At 40.2% G+C, this 27,364-nt stretch overlaps 1 protein-coding gene across 1 annotated transcript in view; it reads right to left on the bottom strand.

Annotated features, from left to right (window-relative positions):
- The window catches only part of ST8SIA1 (ST8 alpha-N-acetyl-neuraminide alpha-2,8-sialyltransferase 1), a 182,409-nt gene that overhangs the window by 45,549 nt on the left and 109,496 nt on the right, over positions 1-27,364 (bottom strand). The window contains exons 3-4 of the mRNA XM_030541406.1: positions 20,916-21,025; positions 12,304-12,396 (exon numbers count right to left, since the gene is read on the bottom strand). Of these exons, the coding sequence (XP_030397266.1) occupies positions 12,304-12,396; positions 20,916-21,025 (203 nt within the window). The remainder of the gene's footprint in view (positions 1-12,303; positions 12,397-20,915; positions 21,026-27,364) is intronic.

The raw sequence follows: 27,364 nt of genomic DNA on the forward strand, positions 1-27,364 counted from the left end.
GCTCAGATTTTTCTGGATGTGATAGCTGATGGATTTCTTCACCAAGTAGTTGAAGAACCAACAAGAGGGGATGCCATTTTAGATTTGGTTTTGGTGAGTAGTGAGGACCTCATAGAAGAAATGGTTGTAGAAGACAACCTTGGTTCAAGTGATCATGAGCTAATTCAGTTCAAACTAGATGGAAGGATAAACAAAAATAGATCTGGGACTAGGGTTTTTTATTTCAAAAGAGCTTACTTTAAAGAATTAAGGAAATTAGTTAAGGAAGTTGATTGGACTGAAGAACTAAAGGCGGAGGAGGCCTGGAATTACTTCAAGTCAAAGTTGCAGAAACTATCAGAAGCCTGCATCCCAAGAAAGGGGAAAAAAATCATAGACAGGAGTTGTAGACCAAGCTGGATGAGCAAGCATATTAGAGAGGTGATTAAGAAAAAGCAGAAAGCCTACAAGGAGTGGAAGATGGGTGGGATTAGCACGGAAAGCTACCTTATTGAGGCCAGAACATGTAGGGATAAAGTGAGAAAGGCCAAAAGCCATGTGGAGCTGGACCTTGCAAAAGGAATTAAAACCAATAGTAAAAGGTTCTATAGCCATATAAATAAGAAGAAAACAAAGAAGAAGTGAGACCGCTAAGCACTGAGGATGGAATGGAGATTAAGGATAATCTAGGCATGGCCCAATATCTAAACAAATAATTTGCCTCAGTCTTTAATGAGGCTAATGAGGAGCTTAGTGATAATGTCAGGATGACAAATGGGAATGAGGCTATAGAGGTAGATATTAACACATCTGAGGTAGAAGCCAAACTCTAAAATCGAAATCAGAGGGCCCAGATAATCTTCATCCAAGAATATTAAAGGAATTGGTACATGAAATTGCAAGCCCATTAGCAACAATTTTTAATGAATCAGTAAACTCAGGGGTTGTACCGTACGACCGGAGAATTGCTAACATAGTTCCTATTTTTAAGAAAGGGAAAAAAGTGAAAGTGATCTGAATAACTATAGGCCTGTTAGTTTGACATCTGTAGTATGTAAGGTCTTGGAAAAATTTTTGAAGGAGAAAGTAGTTAAGGACATTGAGGTCAATGGTAATTGGGACAAAATACAACATGGTTTTACAAAAGGTAGATCATGCCAAACCAACCTGATCTCCTTCTTTGAGAAAGTAGCAGATCTTTTAGACAAAGGAAACACAGTGGATCTAATTTACCTCGATTTCAGTAAGGCATTTGATACGGTTCCACATGGGGAATTATTAGTTAAATTGGAAAAGATGGGGATCGATATAAAAATTGAAAGGTGGATAAAGAACTGGTTAAAGGGGAGACTACAACGGGTCGTACTGAAAAGTGAACTGTCAGGCTGGAAGGAGGTTACTAGTGGAGTTCCTCAGGGATCGGTTTTGGAACCAATCTTATTTAATCTTTTTATTACTGACCTTGGAACAAAAAGTGGGAATGTGTTAATAAAGTTTGCGGATGACACAAAGCTGGGAGGTATTGCTAACACAGAGAAGGACCTGGGTATCATACAGGAAGATCTGGATGACCTTGTAAACTGGAGTAATAGTAATAGGATGAAATTTAATAGTGAAAAGTGCAAGGTCATGCATTTAGGCAGTAATAACAAGAATTTTAGTAATAAATTGGGGACACACCAGCTGGAAGTAACAGGGGAGGAGAAGGATCTCGGAGTATTAGTTGATCACAGGATGACTACGAGCCGCCAATGTGATATGGCCATTAAAAAAGCTAATGTGGTTTTAGGATGCATCAGGCGAGGCATTTCCAACAAAGATAAAGAGATATTAGTACCATTATACAAGGCACTGGTGAGACCTCATCTGGAATACTGTGTGCAGTTCTGTGTGCAGTTTCCCATGTTTAAGAAGGATGAATTCAAACTGGAACAGGTACAGAGAAGGGCTACTAGGATGATCCGAGGAATGGAAAACCTGCCTTATGAAAGGAGACTCAAAGAGCTTGGCTTGTTTAGCCTAACCAAAAGAAGGCTGAGGGGAGATACGATTGCTCTTTATAAATATATCAGAGGGATAAATATTAGGGAGGGAGAGAAATTATTTAAGCTTAGTACCAATGTGGACACAAGAACAAATGGATATAAACTGGCTATCAGGAAGTTTAGACTTGAAATTAGACCAAGGTTTCTAACCATTAGAGGAATGAAATTCTGGAAGAGCCTTCCAAGGGGAGTAGTGGGGGCAAAAGACATATCTGGCTTTAAGACTAAGCTTGATAAGTTTATCGAGGAGATAGTATGATGGGATAACCTAATTTTGGCAATTAATTTGGCAACTGATCTTTGATTATCAGCAGGTAAGTATGCCCAGTGGTCTGTGATTGGATGTTAGATGGGGTGGGATTTGAGTTACTACTACTACTACTACTATTTGAGTCTTTCCTGGGTGCTGGCTGGTGAGTCTTGCCCACATACTCAGGGTTTAACTGATCACCATATTTGGGGTCAGGAAGGAATTTTCCTCCAGGGCAGATTGGCAGTCGCCCTGGAGGTTTTTTGCCTTCCTCTGCAGCACGGGGTGTGGGTCACTTGTTGGAGGATTCTCTGCAGCTTGAGGTCTTCAAACCACAATTTGAGGACTTCAATAACTCAGACATAGGTTAGGGGTTTGTTACAGGAGTGAGTAGGTGAGATTCTGTGGCCTGCATTGTGCAGGAGGTCAGACTAGATGATCATAATGGTCCCTTCTGACCTTAAAGTCTATGAGTCTATGACTTGCACTCCCTGAGTATGCGTCCTTTCAACACATCTGCATTTCAGCCTCCAGCTGCAGGATTCTTTAGGTGTTTCAGATGAAATCTAAAGCTACCTGCCCCTGGCAGAACTCGAGAGAGGATAAAAGTAGAACTCCCTGCCATTCCCCTGTGGAGAATCATCCAGAGCAGAACAGGCTTCACTGGCTCATGAAGTAGTGTTTTACACTCAGCAGTGTATGTTGGAGGGCAGGGGGAGGGAAGACCCTGGCCCTGTATATACAGTGTGATCAAATTCTTATTTAACAATAGTCTGCTCTTCTCTCTTTACTCCTGACCTTTCAGTTTTACAAGGCCACCATCCAGGCTATTCATCCTGTGTATCTTCCACAAACAATGAAAACTAAGAATAGCTCTGGTGCTGAGTCAGCATCCATGCTTTAACTGGTAGACTTTAATGGTGGGTCTCAATGGGATGCTCTCTCAGCTTCTGGGCGTGTTTCCTCACAACCAGCAGGGGAAGGCCAATGTGGGAATAAACACTGGAAATGAATGAGCAAATAAGTATGAACCATTTGAAGGGACACCAATAATGGGTCAAATTTCCGCTAACAGAGCCAGCAATGAATTTGGCCTAGTGTATTTAAGAACAAAACCTTCTCTTTGCCACATTGAAGTGTAAGTGGCATCTCAAAGTGAAAGACATTTAAAAAAATACTTTTCACCATATATGCTGTTTGCTACCTTTTGCCTTTCATTCAGTTTTTAGAGTGACATTCTGTTTATACTGAATTTCAATTTATTTCTGGTTCTGATCTGCCAGAGCAGTGTTATTTAGCTTCCTATTAAACAGGGAAAATAATAATACACTCCCACTACAAACCAAAAAACTTAAAACTCAAACCTTCACGACTGTCATTGGGGAAAAAAGGGGATGAAAATATTTCTATATGTATTAAGACTGACTTGAATAAAAGCAAAATCTTTAAACAAAACTGACCTGAAATTTCAGAACAAATTGATATTGTCCCTTTAATGTGTGTACAGAAAGTGAGCAGACGAGTGGGCATGAAGAAAGAGGCAGAGGCTGTTATCAGAGACCAAAAAAGGAGTTTAAAATATCAAAAGAAAAAACCTCTAGTTTTGTAAAGAAACAGTAGATAGAGACTCAATCTAGCTAAGCCCTCATCAGACCCCAATCACTGTAGTGTCTGAGCACTTCACAAATATGAATGCATGTATCCAAACCACACCTTTGTGAGGTAAGGAATTTTGATTATCGGATTAGGAACAGAGGCACAGAGAGAGATTACAACCAAGATTCTTCAGTGTCCTGTACCTTGTGTAGTCATTTACACCTGTGCAAAGTGGAATCGGATTGGATAACATTTGATTGATGACCATTCTGATTGGATAGTATTTTACAGCCACTTTCCAAAGATGTAAGTTATTACACAAGGTGCAAGACAGTAGGAAATCAGGACGTAAGGCCCAGATCCTTAAAGGTGTTTAGGTGTCTAATGCTCATTGATTTCAGTTGAAGATGAGGGCCCAAATGATTTGCACAAGGTCACAGAGGAATTCTGTGACAAAGGTTGGACTTGAACTCTGATCTCGCAGTCCCAGTACAATTTCTTAATCACAAGACACAAACAGGAGGCCTTATCCTTCACTCGGCTACACAGATTTTATACCAAAATAAGTCCACTGAAGTCGCTATACTACCATAAAACCAGTGTGACAGTGGAAAATCAGGCCCAGAGTGTTTTCAAGTAGAACATAAGAATGGCCATACTGGGTCAGACCAAAGGCCCATGTAGCCCAGTATCCTGTCTTCCAACAGTGGTCAATACCCCATGCCCCACAACAACAGGATGTTGTGAAGATCAACACTATAACAGAGTTCTAAAAAGAAGTAGATAAATTCATGGAGGATAGGTCCATCAATGGCTATTAGCCAAGATGGGCAGGGATGGTCTCCCTAGACTCTGTTTGCCAGAAGCTAGGATTGACCGACAGGGAATGGATCACTTTGATGATTACCTGTTCATTCCCTCTGGGACACCTGGCATTGGCCACTATCATGTTATGTTCACAACATCCTCTGGCAAGGAGTTCTGTGTTCACTGTGCATTGTGTGAAAAAATACTTTCTTTTGTTTGTTTAAAACCTGCTGCCTATTAGTTTCATTTGGTGACCCATAGTTCTTGTGTTATGAGGAGTAAATAACACTTCCTTATTTACTTTCTCCATACCAGTCATGATTTTATAGACCTCTATCATAGCCCCCTAGTCATCTCTTTTCCAAGCTGAAAATCTCTCCTTATATGGTATCTGTTCCATACCCCTAATCATTTTTGTTGCCCTTTACAGAACCTTTCCCAATTCCAATATATCTTTTTTGAGATAGGGCAATCACATCTGAACACAGTATTCAAGATGTGGGTGTACCAGGGATTTATATAGAGGCAATATGATATTTTCTGTCTTATTATATATCCCCTTCTTAATGATACTCAACATTCTGTTCACTTTTTTGACTGCCACTGCACATTGAGTGGATGTTTTCAGAGAACTATCCACAATGATGCCAAGATCTTTGTTGGGTGGTAACAGCTAATTAGACCCCAACATGTTATATTTATAGTTGAGATTATGTTTGCCAATGTGCATTACTTGGTATTTATCAACATTGAATGTCATCTGTCATTTTGTTGCCCAGCCACCCAGTTTTGTGAGATCTTTTTGTGGCTCTTCGCAGTCTGTCTGGGACTTAACTATCTTGAGTAGCTTTGTATGATCTGCAAATTTTGCCACTTCACTGTTCACCCCTTTTTCCAGATCATTTATGAATATGTTGAATAGGACATATGTGAGATAGTTTAATTTGGGGAAAATGTATTTAACTTTTCTTTAAAGATATTTAAAAGTATAAACATCCTACACCTTCAAAGAAAAGGAAGTCCTAGAACTTTGTAACCTAAATTTTCTCCTACCTTCCCTTTCTGAACATGGGGCAAAAACAATTTTAAAATACTCAAGAATAGATGATTTTATGTGCTCCAAATTGATATAACATCAGCTATTAAGTAATTGAAAATCTTTCATGTGTGACACATTTTAAAATAGCTTACATTAGGACGGAAAAAGGTAAACTTAAAAGCCTGATCTTGCAAATATTTATGCTAGCCCCACAAATTTCAGTGAAACTCTTTCACATAGGTAAAGTTACTCATGTGCATAAGCATTTGCCAGATGAGGCTCTAAAGTTGTCCATTAAGTACCCAAAGTCAGAAAATGACAGTGGTAAAGTTGTATCCTGTGTTTCTGTAGCCCCGTCAGTCCCAGGATATTAAAGAGGTATGGTGAGTGAGATAATATCTTTTATTGAACTAACTTTTATTGGTGAGTGTCAAGCTTTCGAGCTTACTCAGAGCTCTTCTTCAGATCTGGGAAACGTACTCAGAGGGTATGTCTACAAAGCAATATAAGCCCAGGCTCAAACCTAACCCCCCTTCCATCCACACACCAATTCTGTTAACCTAGGGCTTGAACCAAGGGACCCAGGACTCTGCGGGGCTGGAGGGTCCAAGCCCATGTTAAGCTGTGATTGAGGGTCTGAGCCCTATTGCTTTCCTGTATGCACATGGCCCCAACTTGACTCAGGTCCTAGAAGTCCCTCCTGAGGTCCCTTCCAACCCTAATAATCTACGATTCTATGACTGTATTCCATAGCTCCTTGGGGCAATGCCCTTAATCCTCTCCATGCTGACAATCATAGTGCAGTATATTGCACTCTACTGCAAATGGAATCCACACATCTTTTCAAATTGCAGCAGCTGAGGTCAGCATGAACTCATTACCTGCAGAACACCAGTCTGCAAGCACACCATCAAAAAGCCTGCAGGGTTTTCAATGGAAAGAGATCATAAGCTTTTTGTAAAGAGAGCTGCTTCCTGGTCACAAGAGCACAGCCAGATTTTGGTGCATGCTGCCTGGGCAACCCTGCACATACAGCTCCAGGAAGCACCACAATGGGAGGGAGTGGAAGAACCTGAGAACAGAGTGGGGACTAAGCCATGGCCCTGCAGCTCCCGACTCAGAACAGTTTGTTGAGGGATGACTCCCAACACCTGGCCACTCTCCCTCCCACAGGGCAACCATTTGGTCCTGCTGCACTCTCTCTCCCTTGCTCCTGGGTCACCTCCCCCTTCAGCGGCTACATGTGCTGAGGCACCTGGCCAGCATGCACTGTGAGGGTAGTGAGTGGGAGCCAGACCCAAAACTTCCCCATTGCCTCCCAGGGATCCCTTATCTGCAGAGGCACTTCACTGCTCCACAGCCAGTGGCAGCAAGCAAGGGGTGGGGGTTTTCCTCTGAAACCTACATTTTATATCAAACTTCAAAACAGACAGACAAAAATCAATACAAAAACAGCCCAACAAAAACACCTTCATCGAACACCCCATTTTAAAAAAGCATTGCAAAGTTTCATTTTAATAGTTGACAGCGCTGGAGACTGATGTCTAGAGCTCTGCGCATATGTGCATATCTGCTTTATATTTGCAGACATCCGCATCTGCGGATCATTTTTGCAGATCGGATGCAGATACAAATTTTGTACCTACGCAGGGCTCTACTGATGTCCTAATTATCCTCAAAACAAGGGCACATGGGCATTTCCCTGCCATTGAGACTCAGCCTAGAGGTGGAGAGCCAAATTCTCAGATTGGATGGTAGGCTTGTCAAACTGTGCAGTCGTAGGCCTAAAACACTCAGGGGCGGGGGCTGCTAGCCACTCTGGGATAGGGTTACTTTGACTCGGGTCTGTGCACTGCAATGTGTACACCAGAGCCCTAGGTTCAAGCATGGGTCAGAAAATCCTTAATCTAGGGTTAAAATGCAGTGTAGACGCTCAAGCACAGGGTTCCCTGACACCTGTCAGCTGATTCAAGTCTCACAAACTGCAGGCATACATTGCTGTGTAGGTTTCAGAGTGGTAACCATGTTAGTCTGTATCAGCAAAAAGAACAGGAGTACTTGTGGCACCTTACAGACTAATAAATTTATTTGGGCATAAGATTTCGTGGACTATTGATTAGTCTCCTTAGAGTTGGTATGGCAATACCCATTTTTTCATGTTCTCTGTGTATGTATATATCTTCCTAGTGTATTTTCCACTGCATGCATCCGATGAAGTGCGCTTTAGCCCATGAAAGCTTATGCCAAAATAAATTTGTTAGTCTCTAAGGTGCCACAAATACTCCTTGTTCTTATTGCTGTGTGGCATACCCTGAGCATCACAGCTAAATACAAGGTGGAACAGATTGTTTAGCATAAGCAGTTAACACATATTTGAAGGGACCATTCAAGGTAAAGTGGCCCATTAGCACCCCTACAGTCATAGGGGGGAATGAAAGGTGGGCAAAAGGCAACTGGAGGGCAGCAGTTGTTAGTGGCTTATAGATTCTCGTAATAGGCCTTAAATCTAGCATCTCTATTCAGTCCATGATTTCAAGTGTCTAGCAAAGATATGAATTTAAGCTCCTGCGCTCGTCTTTTGAAAGTGTTGTGCAGGTTTCCTTTGAGGATGAGGACTGATAGGTCAGATATAGAGAGTGAGCAGGCGCTGATGACCCTGCCTCTCCTGAAGATATTAGAGATCTGCAGATTTCAGGGACTGAATCCACTGCTTGTCTGAGAAGGAAGGCCAAACCCACCACCAAGTGAATGAATCAGGAGGAAACTAGTTTTGTTAGTTTCCTTTGTTAAGGGAATATTGTAAGATTTTCTTGCCCACCGCAACTCCTCCAGTTGTTTTTTCCATTAAAAAGTATGATAGGCTCACATGTTATTAAGTTCCTCATTTTCACGTGTATTAGATTCAGATTTAATTAACTTACAAAAAGAAAAGTGCAATTGAAGAAAAATTAATCTTCTTCAGGCATATGTTTATGTCTATAATATATAATGTTACTCTGATGTGCTTCTACCAGAGATTGAAAAAAAGAGTGTGTGGGTTTTTAATTCTTTCAGTTTGTAAGGAGTATAAAACACAATTATGCCTGCAATAAATTTCAGAACATTTTTTCCAATGACCTTTTAGGGCACAGTAAAAAAAAATTACAGGTAGAGCTGATTGAAATGCGTTTCTGGGGAAAAAAAAACAAAATACATATTCTGAAGTTTTCAAAATGAGATTTTTATTATTTTTGGGGGGGTGAAATCATGAATTATTAAACAACACAAACACTCATGCAGAATCTTGAAGCACCTCACTGTTCACCTTTTGCCATGATAAAAATTGACCATTCAAATCCAACTGTTTGTTGCCTGTCTCCTACCCAGTTCTGGATCCATAACTATACTTTGTCTTTAGCCCCATGACCACTTAGTTCTCTTAGCAGCCTGTTGTGAGGTATTTTGTCAAAGGCCTTTTGAAAGTTTAAATAGATTATATCATCTGGTTTTCCTTAATCACTTACTCTATCGATCCATTTGAGGACTTTCCTTTGCAGAAAATGTACTGGTTACCCTACCATGACCTTCCAGGTTTTTAATTCTACATTTTGTTATAATTTCTACCAGTTTCCCTGGGACAGATATAAGGGCTTATTTGTCTATTTTTCAGGATCACCCCTAGAGTTTTTTTTTTTAAAATACATGTACGTTTGCTTCCCCTCACTGCTTTGCTATAGCAGCAGTAAGAGAGAAACTTAAGAGACGTAGATTTTTTCTTAACATACTGTGACAGCTCATGCCAGAGCCCCAGGTCAATTCACTTGTGTATTAGAATAGATCAAAGTGATTATTAAATGTATAAGAGTATTTGATGTTTAAACTTCATGAAAACTAGTGGGATGTTTCTTGCATTCTTTTCACTTATCTGTATCCCATTATAATATAGTAGCAATAATAATGATAATTCTCCTTTCCTTTTCTTAACTAATAATCCTTAGTTAGTTTACTACAGAATTGGCTGCCAGCATTGTCTTTGGTGTAAGACCCCAGATTAACTGGTACTCTAGATAAGTGACTGGTCTCTTGGGACTGGAAGCTACCTAAATGTGGTGTGATTTTTGGTTTAAATAACCTTTTATCACAAAGTCCTGTTTGTCTGCGTAGCAAGACAGGCTGAAAAGTCTAAGGCAGTGGTGGGCAATCTGCGGCCCATATGCAGTGTGGGCCTGGCCGCCACTTCCCGCAGCTACCATTGGCCGGGAATTGCAAACCGAGGCCACTGGGAGCTGCGGGCAGCCATGCAAATGTAAACAAATAGTCTGGCGGCCCACCAGCGGCCGGCCTGCAGTCCACAGGTTGCCCACCACTGGTCTAAGGAGACTCTCTGTGACTCCATGGTAAGACTGATATAGCATTTCTCTGGATTGAGGCCAGAGCTCTCAGCACATTGCAGAATCAAGCCCTACAATAAGACAATGAGAGGAGGATGTGGGGGAGGGAGAAATGACAATTTTTTTCCAAAGCATTCCAAAACATGAAAACCTTCCTGTTTCACACACCTAATATGGGAAATCATGCAGCAAGGTATGTTACTAAGATTTTGTTTGGTTTTGCCAGCTGTCTCTTCAATACAGACTCTGGAGGAGACAGTGGGAAACAAGTTTTCCTGCTACAGTTTGCCAGCAAAATGAAAACGTGAGAAAATGACAATGAAAAGTGACAATGAAAAACAGTACATATGGGCAATAGTGATGAATTTGCTAAGACAAAAATTTGCATTAAAAAAAAGCAATGCCTTTTGCACTGGTGATTACTATTATGATAGCTTTCAAACCCCCTAATTAAAATGTGTGTGAGACATACATACACATAAAATACATGTGTTTATTCATCCAAAAACTAGATTAAAATAACCCCTAAATCAGGAAATTCCACGGACAGACTTAATCCTGCTCTTTTCTGTGCCTGCATTGCAACAGTCATAAATTAGATGCTACTGTTCCACTAACAGAAGATCACACAACCCTAGATACACATGTGTGGAATCTTGAAATGCTACAATTAAAAACTGAATAAAAGTAATGTATTATCAGAATGGTTCACTATATCTTTACGCCATAGACATAGTATCTGATAAGTTAACTTCTCTTAGGTAAATGATTTGCCCAAAGTCACCCAGGAAATCTGTGGCAGGGATAAGAATTCAGCATAGGTCTCCTGAGACCCTTTCCCGTACCTTTATCACAAGATCATCCATAGATGGGTATTCATTTTTGTTAGCATCCATTTACTACGTATTTTCTTTGCAACAAGGAGTGCAGCATCTTTAGGTGCAAGACAGCCAGTTAATTACAAAGCTAACTTGCTGTTAATTGAGGTGGTCAATATGCCAGCAAATTCTGAATATCAGTTGAGTCACATATAGGTTGTATAAGTAATGTTCATTATGTCCTTGCCATACAGTATAAATGACTTTCTCTGATTGTCTGGCACTCACAGAGCAGTAGGTGATACTGTAAGAAACTGTCCCTAGGTAACTAAAGCTGAAAAAAAAATGTATGATGTTATATTGAATGTTAATAGTAGTATGTGGTCGTGAAATTGAAGTAAAATTACAGAGTACTGCAAATATAAAAGGGTGCAGAGTCAAGTATGCACTTGCAATATTAACTTTGTTACTTCCTAACTCCTGAGCGCTTCATGGTTCAATAGCAATGTTCTGATTTCAAAGCTTGACTGGCTTGCAGAAACTATCAATAGCGCATGTAGGGCCCAATGTTCGGATGCTGTAAGTCAGCATAGGTCCCTTGACTTCATTGGAGCTATGTTGCTTTACATCAACTGAGGATCTGTCCCATTGTCTAGGACAGTTTGATTAGATACCACGGAAAGACTGTCCAATGTGTCTTAGGAGAACCACAGGAGGGAGCCCCTCTCCTGCAGAGCCAGAGAGTGGAAAGACATTACAGAGTGCCATTAAAGCCAAAGCCTGCAACATTTTAAAGGATAAACCCCATAAACCCATGTATTAAGAGGGTAGAAGGAAAACACGAAGGAACTGTGTTTACTCCTACTTCTTTTGTTTCATCCATTTAAAATAGGACTTAATCCCACTCGCATTGGTAAATGGGGATGAGGGAGTGAATGGGATTAGACAATGTAAAACTTCCATTACTTAAATGGGGCAAGACTAGGCTCATAATATGGCAAAGTGACTTTCATCTACTTTTTATGAATGAGATTCCAGTTATGCACCAAGTAGATACACAACGATGACATCATAAAGAGTCCTAATCAGAATGTGGCCTTGTTCTGGCCCTGAGTGTTTGCACCCCTATGCTCATACATTGTAAAGTAAATCAGGAATTTGGGGTTCTATTTCTGGTTCTGCCTCTGGCTTGCTGACTTGGAGCAAGTCACCTTCATCTCTGTGCCTAAAATTCCTCATCTGTTAAAGTGGGGACAAGAATATGTATTCCTCACAGAACTATTCCTAGGCTAGAGAACCTCATATTGAAAATATTTAAGGAACATAACTCTGTCACATCAACATCTATGATATACATGAAACCTTCTCCTTGCTGAACAAGAAAGAATGTGCTTTCTACCTTTTCTCAATTATACTGGGATTAGCCGTCACCAGCTGGGTCTTGGATCCAACATCCTTGCTGTATTCACTTGACAGAGGAGGAAGGTTGCATCTGCAGAAACAAAGACAAAGATTTTTGTCATGTTCCAGTTTCAGACTTTTTATGTTGTAGGAATCCAGTTTGCACATAAGGTCATGCAAGCTGACAGAAAATTTGCAATACTAATACTGGGCCAAATGACAAACTGATTATGAGCTAAATCTTCAGAATTGCTTACACTTTATTTAAGCATCAAACTCTCCCAATATGTGTATCTACAACAGGTATTTTTGCACTAAAATGTAGGTAAGTGCAAAATTATGCACTTTTGAAGAGATGGTTCTATATAAGTGTATTGATAGTAAACTCTGAAGCAAATAATGAAAAGTGCCTAGATTTATATATCAAATGTCCCTGCTAATAGGCTATAGGCAAAAGGAAACATTATGCACAGAAATACATTTCAACTAACCTTTTTAAAATCCCATTCCCCTCTGTACTTCTCCTTGTTGGCTGACTGTGTCCCAGAATGCATCATTCTGTGACATCACAACCATCATGGACTACATATCTTGCAAACTATGAAGCTTTTGGTATTTTTGATGTCACAGTCTGAAATCTCTTCAGTGGAACAGAAAGTACCAACTGGACTCCAAAGGGGGAGGAAAAAAATATTTTTTAGTGGTTACTTAATATGAATTTTGGTGTTTGAATGCCTCCCACAACCTGGCTGCGGAAGACATTAAGTACACTACTCTACTTTGCAGGTCATTTTTAGGAAAGAAGATAGGCAAGGGGGAAGACTGAGAGAAACAATGTGACAGAAACTACTGTCACTGAAACTAGACCCAACTGCTCCACAATGAAGAGGTGGAAAGTGGAAATAATGCTAAATGTAGGCCAAAATGCACTGACACCCATACATTGTTATACTCCCAATAAATACATTTTGTGCAGAACCAGGTCCCTTGCCTGCTTCACTCACTGAAACTGCAGCATAGACAAACAGAATATGATCTAAGGCAGCATTTCTCAAGCTGGGGGTCCTGACCCAAAAGGGGGTTGCAAGCCTATTGTAAGGGGGTTACGGTATTGCCACCCTTACTTCTGTGCTGCCTTCAGAGCTGGATGGCCATAGGGCAGTGGCTGCTGGCCAGGCACTCCGCTCTGAAGACAGTGCCGCTAACAGCAGCAGTGCAGAAGTAAGGGTGGTCTGGTATGTGGGGGCGAGGGGGCGGTTGTCACTTCTTTTGGGGGAAGGTTGTCATAGCCTGAAATATTTAGAGAACTCCTGATCTAAAGGAAGGAAAGGGGGCATGGCCAAGTGTAATAGCCCTGCTTTTTATGCTCCCCCCAAAAGTGCGTGCTCAGAAGAGGTACGAGCCAAGCAAAAAGTAAAACAGCCTCTGGTTGTTTTAACCTACATGGGCAACTGCACTCAACCCAGTGGCTACAGGGACTCAAAAGTCAAGCAGGGCAGGCTCCAGCATAGACAGCAACATCATTTCATATTCATTTCCTTTTCTCCTGTTACCAGGATAACACAGATTTCTTTGGCCCAAATCAGATCCTCTTGCTCCTGTGAAAATCTACCTTTTATGTGGCACTGTACTCTTCCCCAACTCTCTTTAGCTCCCCTTTCCTGGATGTCCTGTGTTTATAGGCCTGACCAGATACAAAAGAGTGCTCCACCAATCTGTTCCTTTGTGCGCTATTTCCAGGCAATAGGTGTGTCATGTACCTGCAATGAACACTGGTTGCTCATTCCAGGTATCAACTAGATTCAAATTGCATGGGGCCTATATCCTGCCTCAGTAAAAGGTGGGAATTTGGGAGAATAGGGAACAGAATGAGCTCAGTTTCTGTGCCAATTTCTAGCAATACCATAGAAAGGATTAATGCCGTAATGTTCACAGATTCTAAAGACCAGAAGGGTCATCTAGTCAGACCTCCAGAATAACACAGGCCATAGAACTTCCCTGAAATAATTCCTGTTTGAGCTAGAGCATCTCTTAGAAAAACATCCAATCTTGAGTTAAAATTTGCCAATGATGAATAATCCACAGGATCCTTGGTAAATTGCTCCACAATTTAACTGCCCTCACTGTGAAAAATTTTGCATCTTATTTCCAGTCTGAAAGGTTGTATGCTGTAGTACGCATTCATTGTAGTGTCAATCAGAGCCAAGTAACAAGGGATGCTATTACCATCGCAGTCTGACTGCTGCCCTTGGCAAGTGTTTTCACTGCATTCAATGAACAGCCCCAATCCCTTATAACCAGGAGCAAGTACTGCTGCTGGCCCCTTCTGCAATCCATACTGACCATGTGTGCACTGTTATGTCCAGAGTTGGTGGGTGGGAGGATATATTTGTGTGCACATTACACACCATTGTTTCTGTGCAATTTCAAGCATAGTTATTACTAATGCAAATCTGCCAACATCCTCTAACAAAAACAGGATGATGCAAATTTGCATATATTTGCATAAATTCAGATACAAGCCATCAGAAGCATGGGTTTATATTCATGCTGTCAGAAAATTCCAATGCGAAAAGATAGTATCTATCTTTTGTAGAGAGCCATGTGTCACTATTGTTCTCTTTTTCATGGTTGCAATTCTTAAAAAGAAGAAAAGGGGAAGATTGACCCTTGAGCTGGCTGGGTTTTTGTCTGTTTTGATAATTGTTTTCTCATTAAAAAAGGGGGATCAACAACAACAAAATTTTTCTTGGAAAAATTTCTCTGTCAACATTTGTCAATTCCAAACAAAGAATTTCAATAAACATTTTTTTTAAAAATGTTTCAAAACTTTCAATGTCAAAACCAGTAGGAAAATCCCACTCTGTCTTCCACTTTTTTGAAGTGGGAAGTAGAGGGGCATAAAAACAGAGAAAGTGTGAAATGCAAAATTTCATGAACTTTTTAATTACATGAAAAATCTTGGGGGTTTGGGGTGGCGGGTTTCTTAATTTTTCATAAAATATACATACATCCTTGTAAACAAACTAATACCCCTTAGTTATTATTTCATCACTCAACAAAATCCCAGCAAATGTAGAAAATCAAGTCACTTTCAACACTTGTAATGGTGCTCTCAGAAGATCTGGTAACATAGTAATAGACGCTAGGACCATCAGCAATGAAAAAAATGTCATCTCCTTTTATTTTCTGTTAAACATTTTTCTGTGCAGCTGCTGTGCATTTTGTATGATAACAGAGTGCAAATTTAACACCTGAATAAAATGAAATCCTAACTATGAGGAAAGCATCACTAGTAACAAGATAAATATTTGCTTAGATTTCTGTCTTGCAACGGAATCTGGGGAACGTGGATTTTGGATTATATAATGATGACAGAAGTCAAGTAAACAGAAGGTGACTTGGAGACATTTTATTACCAGAGCTAATAATTGTCAGAGAAAAACAGAGTTCTCACTCTCAGGTTGGGTGCAGCAAGTCACTTTCAAATTGCGTGAGATCCCTCCATCAGGTTAAGTTCTGCCACTCTCATTGATATTGCATAATATCTTAGACAGAGCAATGGGACCGCTTGAAAAGTAAGGTAATTACTCAGCGTGAGTAAGGGTGGCAAAACGGAGCCGCAACTGAGCATCAAGCACATCAAAAGAAACAGATTGCTCCAGTTTCCTGGAAACCTAGTCATCTGTCGTTACAGGAAAATAAAACAGATTGGCAATCTGGCTAATGGACTTTTTGCATTTGAGAGGATAAGTCTCAGTATTTTTATATTTAAACACACATGCACAGGCAGGTCAAGTTTTCACTGAATCAAGGTACACTCTCTCTCAATGCTTGCTTTAATCATTGTCCTTTATAACTGCATCGCCATAACTTTATCACTCAAACATATGAATAAATACGTCTGCTTTTATAAGCCAGCCCCAGATGCATCATTTAAAATCAAGTTCCCTTCATCAGTAAATCTCTCTCCCAGCTTGTGCTACAGCATGGAATATTAAGAAATTGGCTGAGGACCCAGCTGGAAATTCAGCAAGAAGCCAGCTGGTCAGCAGAAGCCACTGCTTTTTTCAATTATTTTTTAGGCTGGTTTGCACAATGCCAAGTCCCAGACAGGTGTTGGACAGACTGTGAAGTGAAAGTTTCATACTAGCAAGAAGCATGCATTTTTAATTATACCACAACCACTTATTAGTCATTTAATGAATCTTTTGGTCTTGGGCAGAGGAAGGGAGAGAAAAGAATTTCTTGAGGCCAAGAGCTTATATAAATCCTCTGACTGTTGGCCTCAAAGCAATATGGATTTGAATACACTGGAATCTTTTGCATCTTCTCACTGAAAACAAGGCAATAGAAAAAATGTGATCAACATGCAGAGTTGCCTATGAGGTGGTACCTGTTTCACAGCTGAGACCCTCATGCTCTATAGATAGCTGGTGAACCAAGAGAAAACATAAAGCTACCCAAGGCAGTAAGAACTGTACTATGCTTATCCCACAAAGAAGTCAGTCACTCTTTTCATATCTTACTGGTAATTCTTCTTACCATATTTGTTCTCTACTCCAAAATCTAGATGGGTGCATTGGCCATAGAAAGGCACTGGGAGTAATTCTTTAGACAGGACTAGAGGATTCACTAATCTTTAAAATTCTTGTTTTTAATGCGTGGTCTTTTTGCCTTTCAATTATTAAACAGATGGAGGAGCAGCAAGGCCAAACCTGAGTGGCACTGTGACCCCAAGCGCCAGGTCATAAGCGCTAATCTTTCAAATTTGGCTTGGTGCCATTCCCCTCCTGCTGTCATGATGGAGGGGCAGCTGGGCCAGACCTAAGAGCTGCTGTGACCCTTCACACCAGGTCACAACATATGGAGCAGGGAGCGAAGCTCAACCCCACAGAGCAGGAGCCACTGCTGCAGGATGAGTTTATTAAAATCATGGAAACAAACAGGAAAAGCACAGTATCCAAGAAATTTTCATCACTTTAATAAACCTGCATCCCTAATGGTAGTTTATGATACTATATGGTACTATATAGTCTTATGCTCCTGAAGGAACCATTGTAGGTGGACCCTGCCAGGGGACAGTTCTTATTACAAAACCAGCTGAGATAAACTCAATTGGTGGGCTCACTTTTGGACACGCTAAGTAACTGACTTGCAAATCAGGCTTCAGGTGCATAGGTAGAGTTGAAGAAGGAAGTAGAAAGGGTTGCACAGAAATTGGTGCAGTATATTTGGTTCCATATACAATTCTTTAATAAGCACCACATTTAGCTGGGGATGGGAAATGTAGCAAATACCAAATGCACACAGTGCTTAGCAAATTTATTTTTATCGTGTGGCCATGCCCACTACTTCATCCTTTAGATAATCAAATGAAGAACAATGATTGTCTTCAGTCCTTGCAAGAGATCATTTAACCCATTTTCCCTCTTTGAGTTACCATGCAGAGGACAGGCACAATCATGATTACTTTCCCAAAAGACTTTCAGGGTGTTTCCCTATTTTCAGGCTACTAAGCAGCATAATAAAGCAAGAACAGGAAACTGGTGATTGATTGGCTTTATGATCAAGATGCTTAGACATCACTCAAACCAGCAAAGAACCATATTGAGGGGAAACAATATAATTATTATGAATGTAGAAGGGCAATAGCAAGCTGATGTGATAGACAAGCACAATGGTGTATAATCTGTATATCTGTAGGGGATAAATATGCTGTCAATCTGGCTAGAGGTCAAAAGAACAAATCTGAATTTTTAAATGAAAAATGTGTTTGAAAAGGTTCATTTATGTTCTTTATTCTAATGCACTGGTCCCCAACTGTAGTACACAACACTAGTCACTAGTGCAGGGGTAGACAACCTATGGCACGTGTGCTGAAGGCAGCACGCAAGCTGATTTTCAGTGGCACTCACACTACCCAGGTCCTGGCCACCGGTCCAGGGGGCCCTGCATTTTAATTTAATTTTAAATGAAGCTTCTTAAACATGTTAAAAACCTTATTTACTTTACATACAACAATAGTTTAGTTATATATTATAGATTTATAGGAAGCTTCTAAAAACGCTAAAATGTATTACTGGCATGCGAAACCTTAAATTAGAGTGAATAAATGAAGATTCAGCACACCACCTCTGAAAGATTGCCGACCTCTGCACTAGTGAAACAAAAGCCACCAGGAGCTGGCACCTGGGTTGGTTTAAAGCAGTGATTCTCAACTGGTAGGTCACAACCCCCTGAAGCGGCTACAAAAGTGATCGTGGTGCATTGAACATTTTATTTCAATCTAAAGGAAAAAAAAAAAACACACCACCAAACCACCTCACTCCCCTTCTGCTGCCATGCACACTTTCCCTTCAAGGTCAAGTACTCTCTGTCAACATCTCAAAACACAAACACAAATAAATTATATAAGCTTATTGTTATCACTGATATAATTTCTAGTCTTACTCTTACAGTAAACTTAAGGTCATGTCACAAAAATCTGGTCTTCAAATAAGGGGTGGCAAACTCAAAAATGTTGAGAAACATTGGTTTAAGGTATATTGTCAAAATACGAATCCATTATGACTACCCTGAGTACAGTTATGAAGGTGATTTGCCAAATACTTTTGAGTTTTAGCTGTAGTGGGCTACATCTTAAAGACTGAGATCTGCCGTCTCATGCAATCTTTGTATTACTGCAACATTATTTAGTATTCAAGCAACTGAACGAGTTTAAACTCCTACATTTTCCACATTACTGTGTAATTAACTAACTTCAGTGATTACAATATATCAAAGCATATAATTGTAATCTTGTGACAGAGCTTATAGGAGGTGGATAGCAACTGAATAAATTTAAAATAAAGACATTTTGAACGAGGAAAAACTGCAACATGTTTAAAATTGGTGTAATATTTGATGTAATTGAAGAGATATTTTAAAGGAAGCTGCACAAAGATCTCTTAATAGCAAGCTGAAGCAACTTCACGTAATTTTTGGGAGTCATTACCAAGTAAAATATATATATATATTTTTAATTACAGCAATTAAATATGGAAAAGGCCAATTAAATCTAACTTACTCCACCTGCTAACAAAAAGCATTTCATTACCTGTATATTATTTAGTACACTTAAAAGATCTTAAACTTTTCCCCATAAATATGACAGTATATGACTAATGCAATCCTGCTTGCAATCAGCTGCTAGACTTTGCAGGATTTCCCCCTACCACTTCTGTCCAACTCACAATAAACTAAAAAAGCCTATGGCCAAGTTCCCCGTTTGGTATCGGGAAATGTTTTCCTATCAGTCTAAAAGAGATGCCCTTAAAAATGTTCTAATTGTCTTTGTAATTAATTTTCCTTGCTGAAGCACTCCTTAGGTATTCCATAAACTAAGTATAAGGAACGTTAGGAAATACTGCAATAATGTTATCTAGCTGCAAATGAAAAGTTTAAATGTTTTAAGAGCAACCACTGCACTGTCTCCCTCCATGCCTATTTTTTCCTGTATATATTTTAAGTGTACAGTACATATTGCCTTTGTCTGTGGTTTACTTCTCTGTTCTATTAAGGAAGGTACTTGGTCTCTTGGGTGCAAATCAGAATTATGGTAACAATGTTTGTTTTTTCACAAATTAGTACAGTTTTATAATAAGCCATCAAAATCTGATTAGGGAACTCTTAGAAGTGGGAGTTAATTTTGCATCCATTTCAAAGCCATGAGAAACTCCTATAGAGATGAGAAATGAAATGCTTAGCTTTCCTTCCTCCTCTCCTCCGCCCTACAATGTTTTTCTTGTTCATATTTAACAAAGAGGAACTAATTTCTTTCCCCCCTCCAATATCTAGAGTGGAGATCTAGATAGTGCCAAATTCAATCAAGAAAGCACAATGTCCTGCTTGACAGATCCTAATACCTTCAGAAAGGCAGGAGCAAAAAAGAGAACGAGGGGAGTTTAAAGAAAACTGTGTCAAGGGAAGAAGTCTGCTCTATTTTCATATGCTCAGAACTGAGTCTTAGGGGAGAAAAAAATCACAGGAAAAACATTTTAGGCTGCTCTGTCTCATTTATGGGTCTCTCCCTGTCAAGTGCTATCTGCTCAGATTGACTTGAATGGGGTGGGGATGAGGATATGAGTTTCAAAAGAGGACATTCAGCACCTAGTAGGATCAGACCCTGCCTAATGTAATTAGAAAGCAAAAGAAAAAGGCAGCTTTCTCTCTCACTGCCATTGTGTTTGTCAGGCTAATGTCTAATGCGGCCTAATTCATCCATCTATAAATCTCCCAGAGATAGCTTCTGCATAGCCAGAGAGGGCCTATAAGTCTGCCACTGCTGCCCTCCCCTAGGGTGACCAGACAGAAAATGTGAAAAATTGGGACAGGGGGTGGGGAGTAATCTAAGCCTATCTAAGAAAAAGACATAAAAATCAGGACTGTCGGTATAAAATCGGGACATCTGGTCACCCTCCCCTCCCCGCAAATCACTTGTGTAAATCATCCTGAAAAAGAAAAAAAAGGCAAGTTACAACTGATTAATCACAAACAAACAGCTTTGAAAGGTCGGAGACTTAGCAAGGCTGGGGGAGGAGGCAGTGCTGCAGCAGGGTTCTGTCTTACCGCATGACAAAATCTGCTTGATCTATTTGTCTGCCACAGCCACTCTTCTTCAGAATCCCACCATTTCCCACCACGGAGCATTTCTTCAATGGGAGCTGGAATGGGGTAGCCTAGCAACAGAAAACAAGGCCAGTTTTTACAGAGAAAAACACACACACACAATCTTTGTTTGTAGCAGCCACTCCTGAGGCCTATCGGGAACTAGGGAGGGGTTAGGTCTTGGGATAGGGACAAGAAAAGGGGAAAGAGGAGGGCAAATTAAGCTTGGAAATTAGTCCAAAGCATGAGCAGTCCGATTCCCACCCCCACTCCCAAAAGCAGACTCCATCACTATCCAGCACTAAGATAATGTAGTTATTATATGAAGCAGAATTTCCAAGTTACAAATTCCAGGTGTTCAGAAACAGTTGTGCAGTGGGATGTATTTTCTATTCAAATTACCAGGGCAGAGTACAATAGAAGGACCACAAAAAAATATGAGAGAGACAAGGTGGGTGAGGTAGTATATTTTATCAGCCAACTTCACTTGGTGGAAGAAACAAATTTTGGGGCTTCACAGAGCTCTTCGGGTTTGGAAAAAGGTAAGAGTGTCATAGCTATATACAAGGTGGGACTGACTGATAAGCATAAGGGGTTAACACAGGTTGCAAGAAACCACTTAAAACAAAGCGAGCGATTAACACCTCTGCAATCTTAAGATAAAGATGGGTTAAGTAGGTTGCAAATTGTTGTAATGAGCCATAAACCCAGTGTCTTTGTTGTTACCATGATTTTTAGTGTCTAGTAGAACTATGAGTTTAAATTCCCAAGCTTGTCTTTTGAAGGAGTTGGGCAGGTGTCCTCTAAGGATGAGGACTGAGAGGTCAGATATGGAATGATCGCTTTGCAAAAAATGTTTGCCCATGGATGATAAAGTGTTTTTCCTCTTTTATTTTTCTGTGTGCATTCATTCCGGAGCATAGTGATTGTCTGGTTTCACCTACATAGTTGTTGGAGCCTTAGATGCACTGGATGAGGTACACTGCATGCTGTGATAAGCATGTGTAGGACCCATGGATCTTGAAAGGTTGTCTCTTCCACCAACAGAAGTTGGTCCAAAGATATTACCTCACCCACCTTGTCTCTCATATCTTGGGACCTACACAGTTACAACACTACAAACCAAATATTAAAGGCACCTTCATGAGATTATACACAAAAAACACATGGGGGGAGGAGGAGAGGAATAAATGAGGAAGAAGTGTAGTTAGAGCAGGGTACTGGCAGCCAGGGCTCCTCCTAAATTCAATTCCTGGCCCTAGCACTGATCATTCTGTGGCCTCAGGCAAGAAATTTAGCGGTTGACTGCAGCTCCCTAAAACCTAAGCCAATCAATCCTGGCATAAATTAAAACTGGGGGGGAACAGCCTTTATCACTGGTTTAAGATCCCTCCTAGCACTTTAACAGTGGATCACAATGCAGAGTCAAGGTATCATGACGATGCTATGTGTTAACATTGCAGCAGTGCATGACAATGATAACGTAGTACATATAACTAGTAACTGAAAGCCTGTGCTCTCACATAGGTGTAATTCTTAAAGTCATGTGTGTGCAAAAGCCAAAGATGGGGGGCATGCATGGTGTTCTAGTGAGCAATGTTGCTGTGGGAACATATTCCCCAAATTTTTTGCACAGAGCTTCCCCTTGGCTGGAGGCATAGCCACCTGTTTGTTACCCATGCAACTGTTACTCCCACCTCCTCTGATCAGCTGTCATGTTCCAACTGCCATGGAACCTTAGGATGCCAATATTCCATCTGGTTCTCACAGGGCCCAGTGATGACTGAACCTGACGATATTCTGAACAAAACCGAGCTTGTAAGTTGTTTCCAATCCTTCTTGTTGACTCAAAAGACGTTCTAGGCTTCAGAGTGACATACAGAGTAACAATCCTGGAACCTTATTACATATTTCCTTTCATTCGGAAGGAAACTAAACTACATGTTGAAGAGGCCTTTCATCTGCCTCTGAAATACAACTGATCCCACAGGTGGCTGTGACAGTCGTTTAAACAGCACACAGTAGCACTATCAATCAGTTTAGCACAGGAAATAAAAATACTGCATTGAATTGAAAATACCTGGGGAATTCAAAGTTGGTAGGATGAAGTTACCATTAATAGAATTGGTCCAGAAAACTAGGGTTAATATTCCCGTAAAAAAATGTGCAAGGATTTTTATCTGCCAAAAAGTTGTCAGAACCTCACTCTACAATAAAGACAATCATTTTATGAATCATCCTATGTGAATGCAAATGTCATGGTGCTGTGATGGAGCTTCACAAGACAATTATTCTTCCCTTCAGGACAAATCAAAATGGTGGCAGTACTTATACTTGCTTAAGTATTGGAGGGGATGTAAAGTGCAGCATTATGCATTTTTCTTATATCTCCATAAGGCACACACCAATCATAACAGTGTAGTGAAGTACAGAGAACCAACCCAGAGTTTCAGTCTGAATTATGAATGTGTCAGGCTTCTATGTTTTAAATCCATTATTTAATTTCTTCCCTGCAATTAGCTTTTTTCCCCTCAGCAAACTGGATTCTATTCAGCTGCTTATAAAGCCATTGCCTGCTTTCTAATGAAGGATATCAAAATGATTTGTGCACTTTAATCCTGGATTACAATATGTTAAGGAAGAAAAATCAGTTTTGGTTTACTGATGTCTGGCTACTGCTAGGAACACAGTGATAGCACAGCAAAGTAACCCTAAGTATGCAACCACATTCTTGCTTGTGCATTTGCTTTCTCAAGAACACTTTTTAATGTACACATTTATTGAACTAGGAATGTATCTCACTTCAGAGGTGACCCTGATCAAATGATAACCTGCAGGCTGATTGAAAAAACATGTAAAGAAATTTAGAACTGAAATTGTTAGTTTATTTAAATAGCAGTGCCTTTCTTACTCAATGTATCTCACAGCCGTTTAAAAGACAATTAGTTACATAATGGTAGCTCAGCGATGGTGTATAGGCAAAATGCAGCAGCCATTAACTCTTCATTTTTAAGAGCTGTGAAAGGCTTCATTACATAATTCCTGGTTTAATACGTCAGTCTGTCTTAATCCAGATTACAGTGAAAATCTAGGAGTTTTCTAAATGTTTAGCAATAGACTATAGATCAATCTTTCCAAAAGTGCAGTCCTTAGACTCCTAGGGTCCACTGTGGGTTATGCAGGTGCCCTTGTGCCAAGGCCAGATTGCACCAGATCATCATTCTGGCAATTTTGCCAGGTGGCAGTTGCCATTTTGTTCTCTGCACAGTGTGACCTCAACTCACCATATGTGAGAGGTCACTCTGGCAGGGATGTTACAGTAGTACTGGAAATGAAAGGGGTCTGGGATATTTAGTCAGATACCAAAGGGGTCCTTTGGCTGAAAAAAAATTGGGAAACACTGCTATAGATTATAGTCTACCCTGACATTCAAACCTACTTTATTGAGGTGGATTGTTGGTCAACACAGGGGTTTTCACTTACTGTGTCTAAAAGCAACAGTAATGTTTTACATTTGTATAACACTTTTTATTTCAAAATGCTTTATAAATGTCACCTACCACTGAAACGCAGTCACTTCTGTGGTGAGGGAGAAATTTTGGCCAAAGACACCAGGGCAGAACCTTACTTACAAAGAATGCCATGAGACCTTTAACACCCACACAGGTCAGATGGATCCCCCAGTCTGAGATTATCAAAGGAGACTAGGGGATTGGCCACATAAACTGTCTTTGAAATCAGTGAGGCTATAATCCCCTTGGAAAAGCTCATCCTCAGTTTAACACCTGATCTGAAAGAACCCCGCATGGTAAACTGAATAGATTTCAAGACTCAAGAAGGACAAACAAGTAAGACTGAAGCACCAGGATTGCAGTCTGTGGTTCCAGAGAGTCCAATAAAAGAGTAGAGAGGTGTGTGTAAGAGGCAAGACATGGCTGCACAAATACAAATCAATATGTTGTCCATTACACAGTATGAAAAACAGCTTCTTTGTTTCTATACACAGGCAATTTTATTTTTCATCTCAAAGAAATGGGTTAAAGGGCATAAGGTTAATCCTTGAAAGCATAATTTTGTTACCCCATCAGCATGAAGTCTATTTAGTAGTGTAAGTAGCCCCACTGTAAGGTGTCGGTATGAGTGCTGTGCTACCCCTAGATGTCCGGTGGCATACTTCCTGTACCACTAGCTTGGAGACAAGTGCTGTGGCTGCTCTGAGAACTAAGCTCTAGCCATCAATAGGTTCCCAGGCTCTGAACACTCCATTTTCAGACCATTCCTTCCTTTGGGCTGCCAAATATACAAGGTACAAATGCTCTAGGAACAATTAATTTAAGCTACAACGTAAAGATCAAAACAACAGTTCCTTGTCCAGTCCCAGGGAATAGTCCAGTACAAGGGAATACAAGTCAGATCCTCCTTTCAACCCTTCCACTGCACCATCTTACTTGCAGCCTGCTTCCCTGCATCCTTCTGCTCCAGCTAGCGCTGGCCTTGTTGTCAGCAACAAGATGAGTCTCTGTCCAGCTCTCTGGCCACCTTCTACCAGTTAGCTGCCTCTATTTGACTGCTCCTGTTCTCATGCAACCTTCAACAACCTCATCAGCTTGGTCTCCCCTCACCTAAAACTGTTCTTTTTCCTCTCCTGGAGGGATTAGAGAGCCCTCTCCCAGATGGACACTGAACTGGGTAATTCAGTAGGTCCATTCCAATAGTTGCAAGCACTACACCGGCCCCATGTCAATGTTTGTGTTTTCACAATCAAGTTTTCTTAATTTTGATAAATGTTTTTACCTCCTTTTGTTGCTGCATGAAAGACCCACACAAACAGCAGAGGAATTAACTAGAGCCCCAATTCTGCAACAGATCCCACAGGGACTAAATCAGTAGATTTATTGGAGCTCCATGGGGGCACATGGGTCAGTTAAATTGAAAAAAAAAATCATGATTTTTATGCCAATCTCATGATTTTTTAATGCTCAGAGTCATCAATACTAACAGTGAACAGTGAAAATGGCAATACAAATGGCCATGGATTTAAATTAAGCAGTTTCCCCATCATAGTAATCTCAGGTGTTACTTGTAACTTTGGTAGACAAAAAAAAAATTAAACAGAATGTTGATATTTATGTTGGTGTCCCTTTAAAGGGAAAATGACAAGTAGAATGCATGTAGTGTAGTTCTAGCTGTATCAGTCTCAGGGCAACTTGATTGGACCAACTTCTATGGGTGAGAGAAAGACAAGCTTCTGACCCACACAGAGCTCTTCTTCAGGTCTGGGAAAAGTACTCCCAGTGTACCTTTCCCAGACCCGAGAAGAGCTCTGTGTGGCTCCAAGCTGATTTCTCTCACCAACAGAAGTTGGTTCAATAAAAGATATTACCTCACCAATCTTGTCTTTCAAATAAAACATGTTTGTTTTAAATTCCAAATCTATTTTGCTAACAGCACCAAACAAATTAACAACAAACCCCACAGAAATTAAAAACAAAAACAAAAACACACCACATGGATTTCCACCATTTATGCTCCATATTTTACTTGTTGCATTTCACTCATGGAAATTGCAAAACTTGACTGCTCTCACTTAAGTTCTTATGTACCAAGGAGCCTGATTTTCAGAAGTGCTGAGCTCTCACAACTACAGTTTAAGTCAACAGGAGTTGTGTATTTAGAACATCTAAAAAATCAGCCCTAGTTGCTCTTCGTTTTGGGTATCCAAAAGGGCAAGGGATAAGCTTCATTTTAAATGTACAGTTAAAAAATTATGAAAGCACTCATATTAAAATTACTCTTCTAAAACTCTCGTTTAATTTTTGTAAACTAACAAAACCTAAATGTTGGGACTAACCTATCGGACTTCCCTTTAAACAAGGTATCCATCGAAGAAAAAATATATTTGACATCAGAAATACAGAAGGCCTGGTCTTTCCCAGTGGTTCAAAAGCAATGTAACTCTATTGACAGCGAAGTTTCTCTGATTTACCCTTGCGTAAGGGTGAGAAAAATCAGGTCAAGAATGTCTAATGACAAGCAAGCATGCAAAACAGTTCATTAAGAGACTCCCATTCAATCTGGGGCTAATTTCACAAAGCCTCTATCCAGCAATTCACCAATTAGTTTCTTCATTCATCTAGCAAAAATAAATCATTGCCATCAGTTTAAAGAATTATGACAGAACCCAGAGAATGTTACACACTACTAAGGAAATAGAATTCATAGCAGATAATGCTAGTCCAATTCACTTCAGTTTCATTATTTTGCTAAAACGTTAACTATTGTCCACTCACTGACAAAGACTTTACCCAGCAGCAAAAGCCTTGCTGGGAAACTAATACTAACATATTATACAAACGCTCTGTCTTAATGGGGAAGAAGTTAAAAGTATCAGGAACATAAATGACAACAGA

The sequence above is a fragment of the Gopherus evgoodei genome, chromosome 1, assembly GCF_007399415.2.
Source record: "Gopherus evgoodei ecotype Sinaloan lineage chromosome 1, rGopEvg1_v1.p, whole genome shotgun sequence".
NCBI classification, from domain to species: Eukaryota; Metazoa; Chordata; order Testudines; family Testudinidae; genus Gopherus; species Gopherus evgoodei.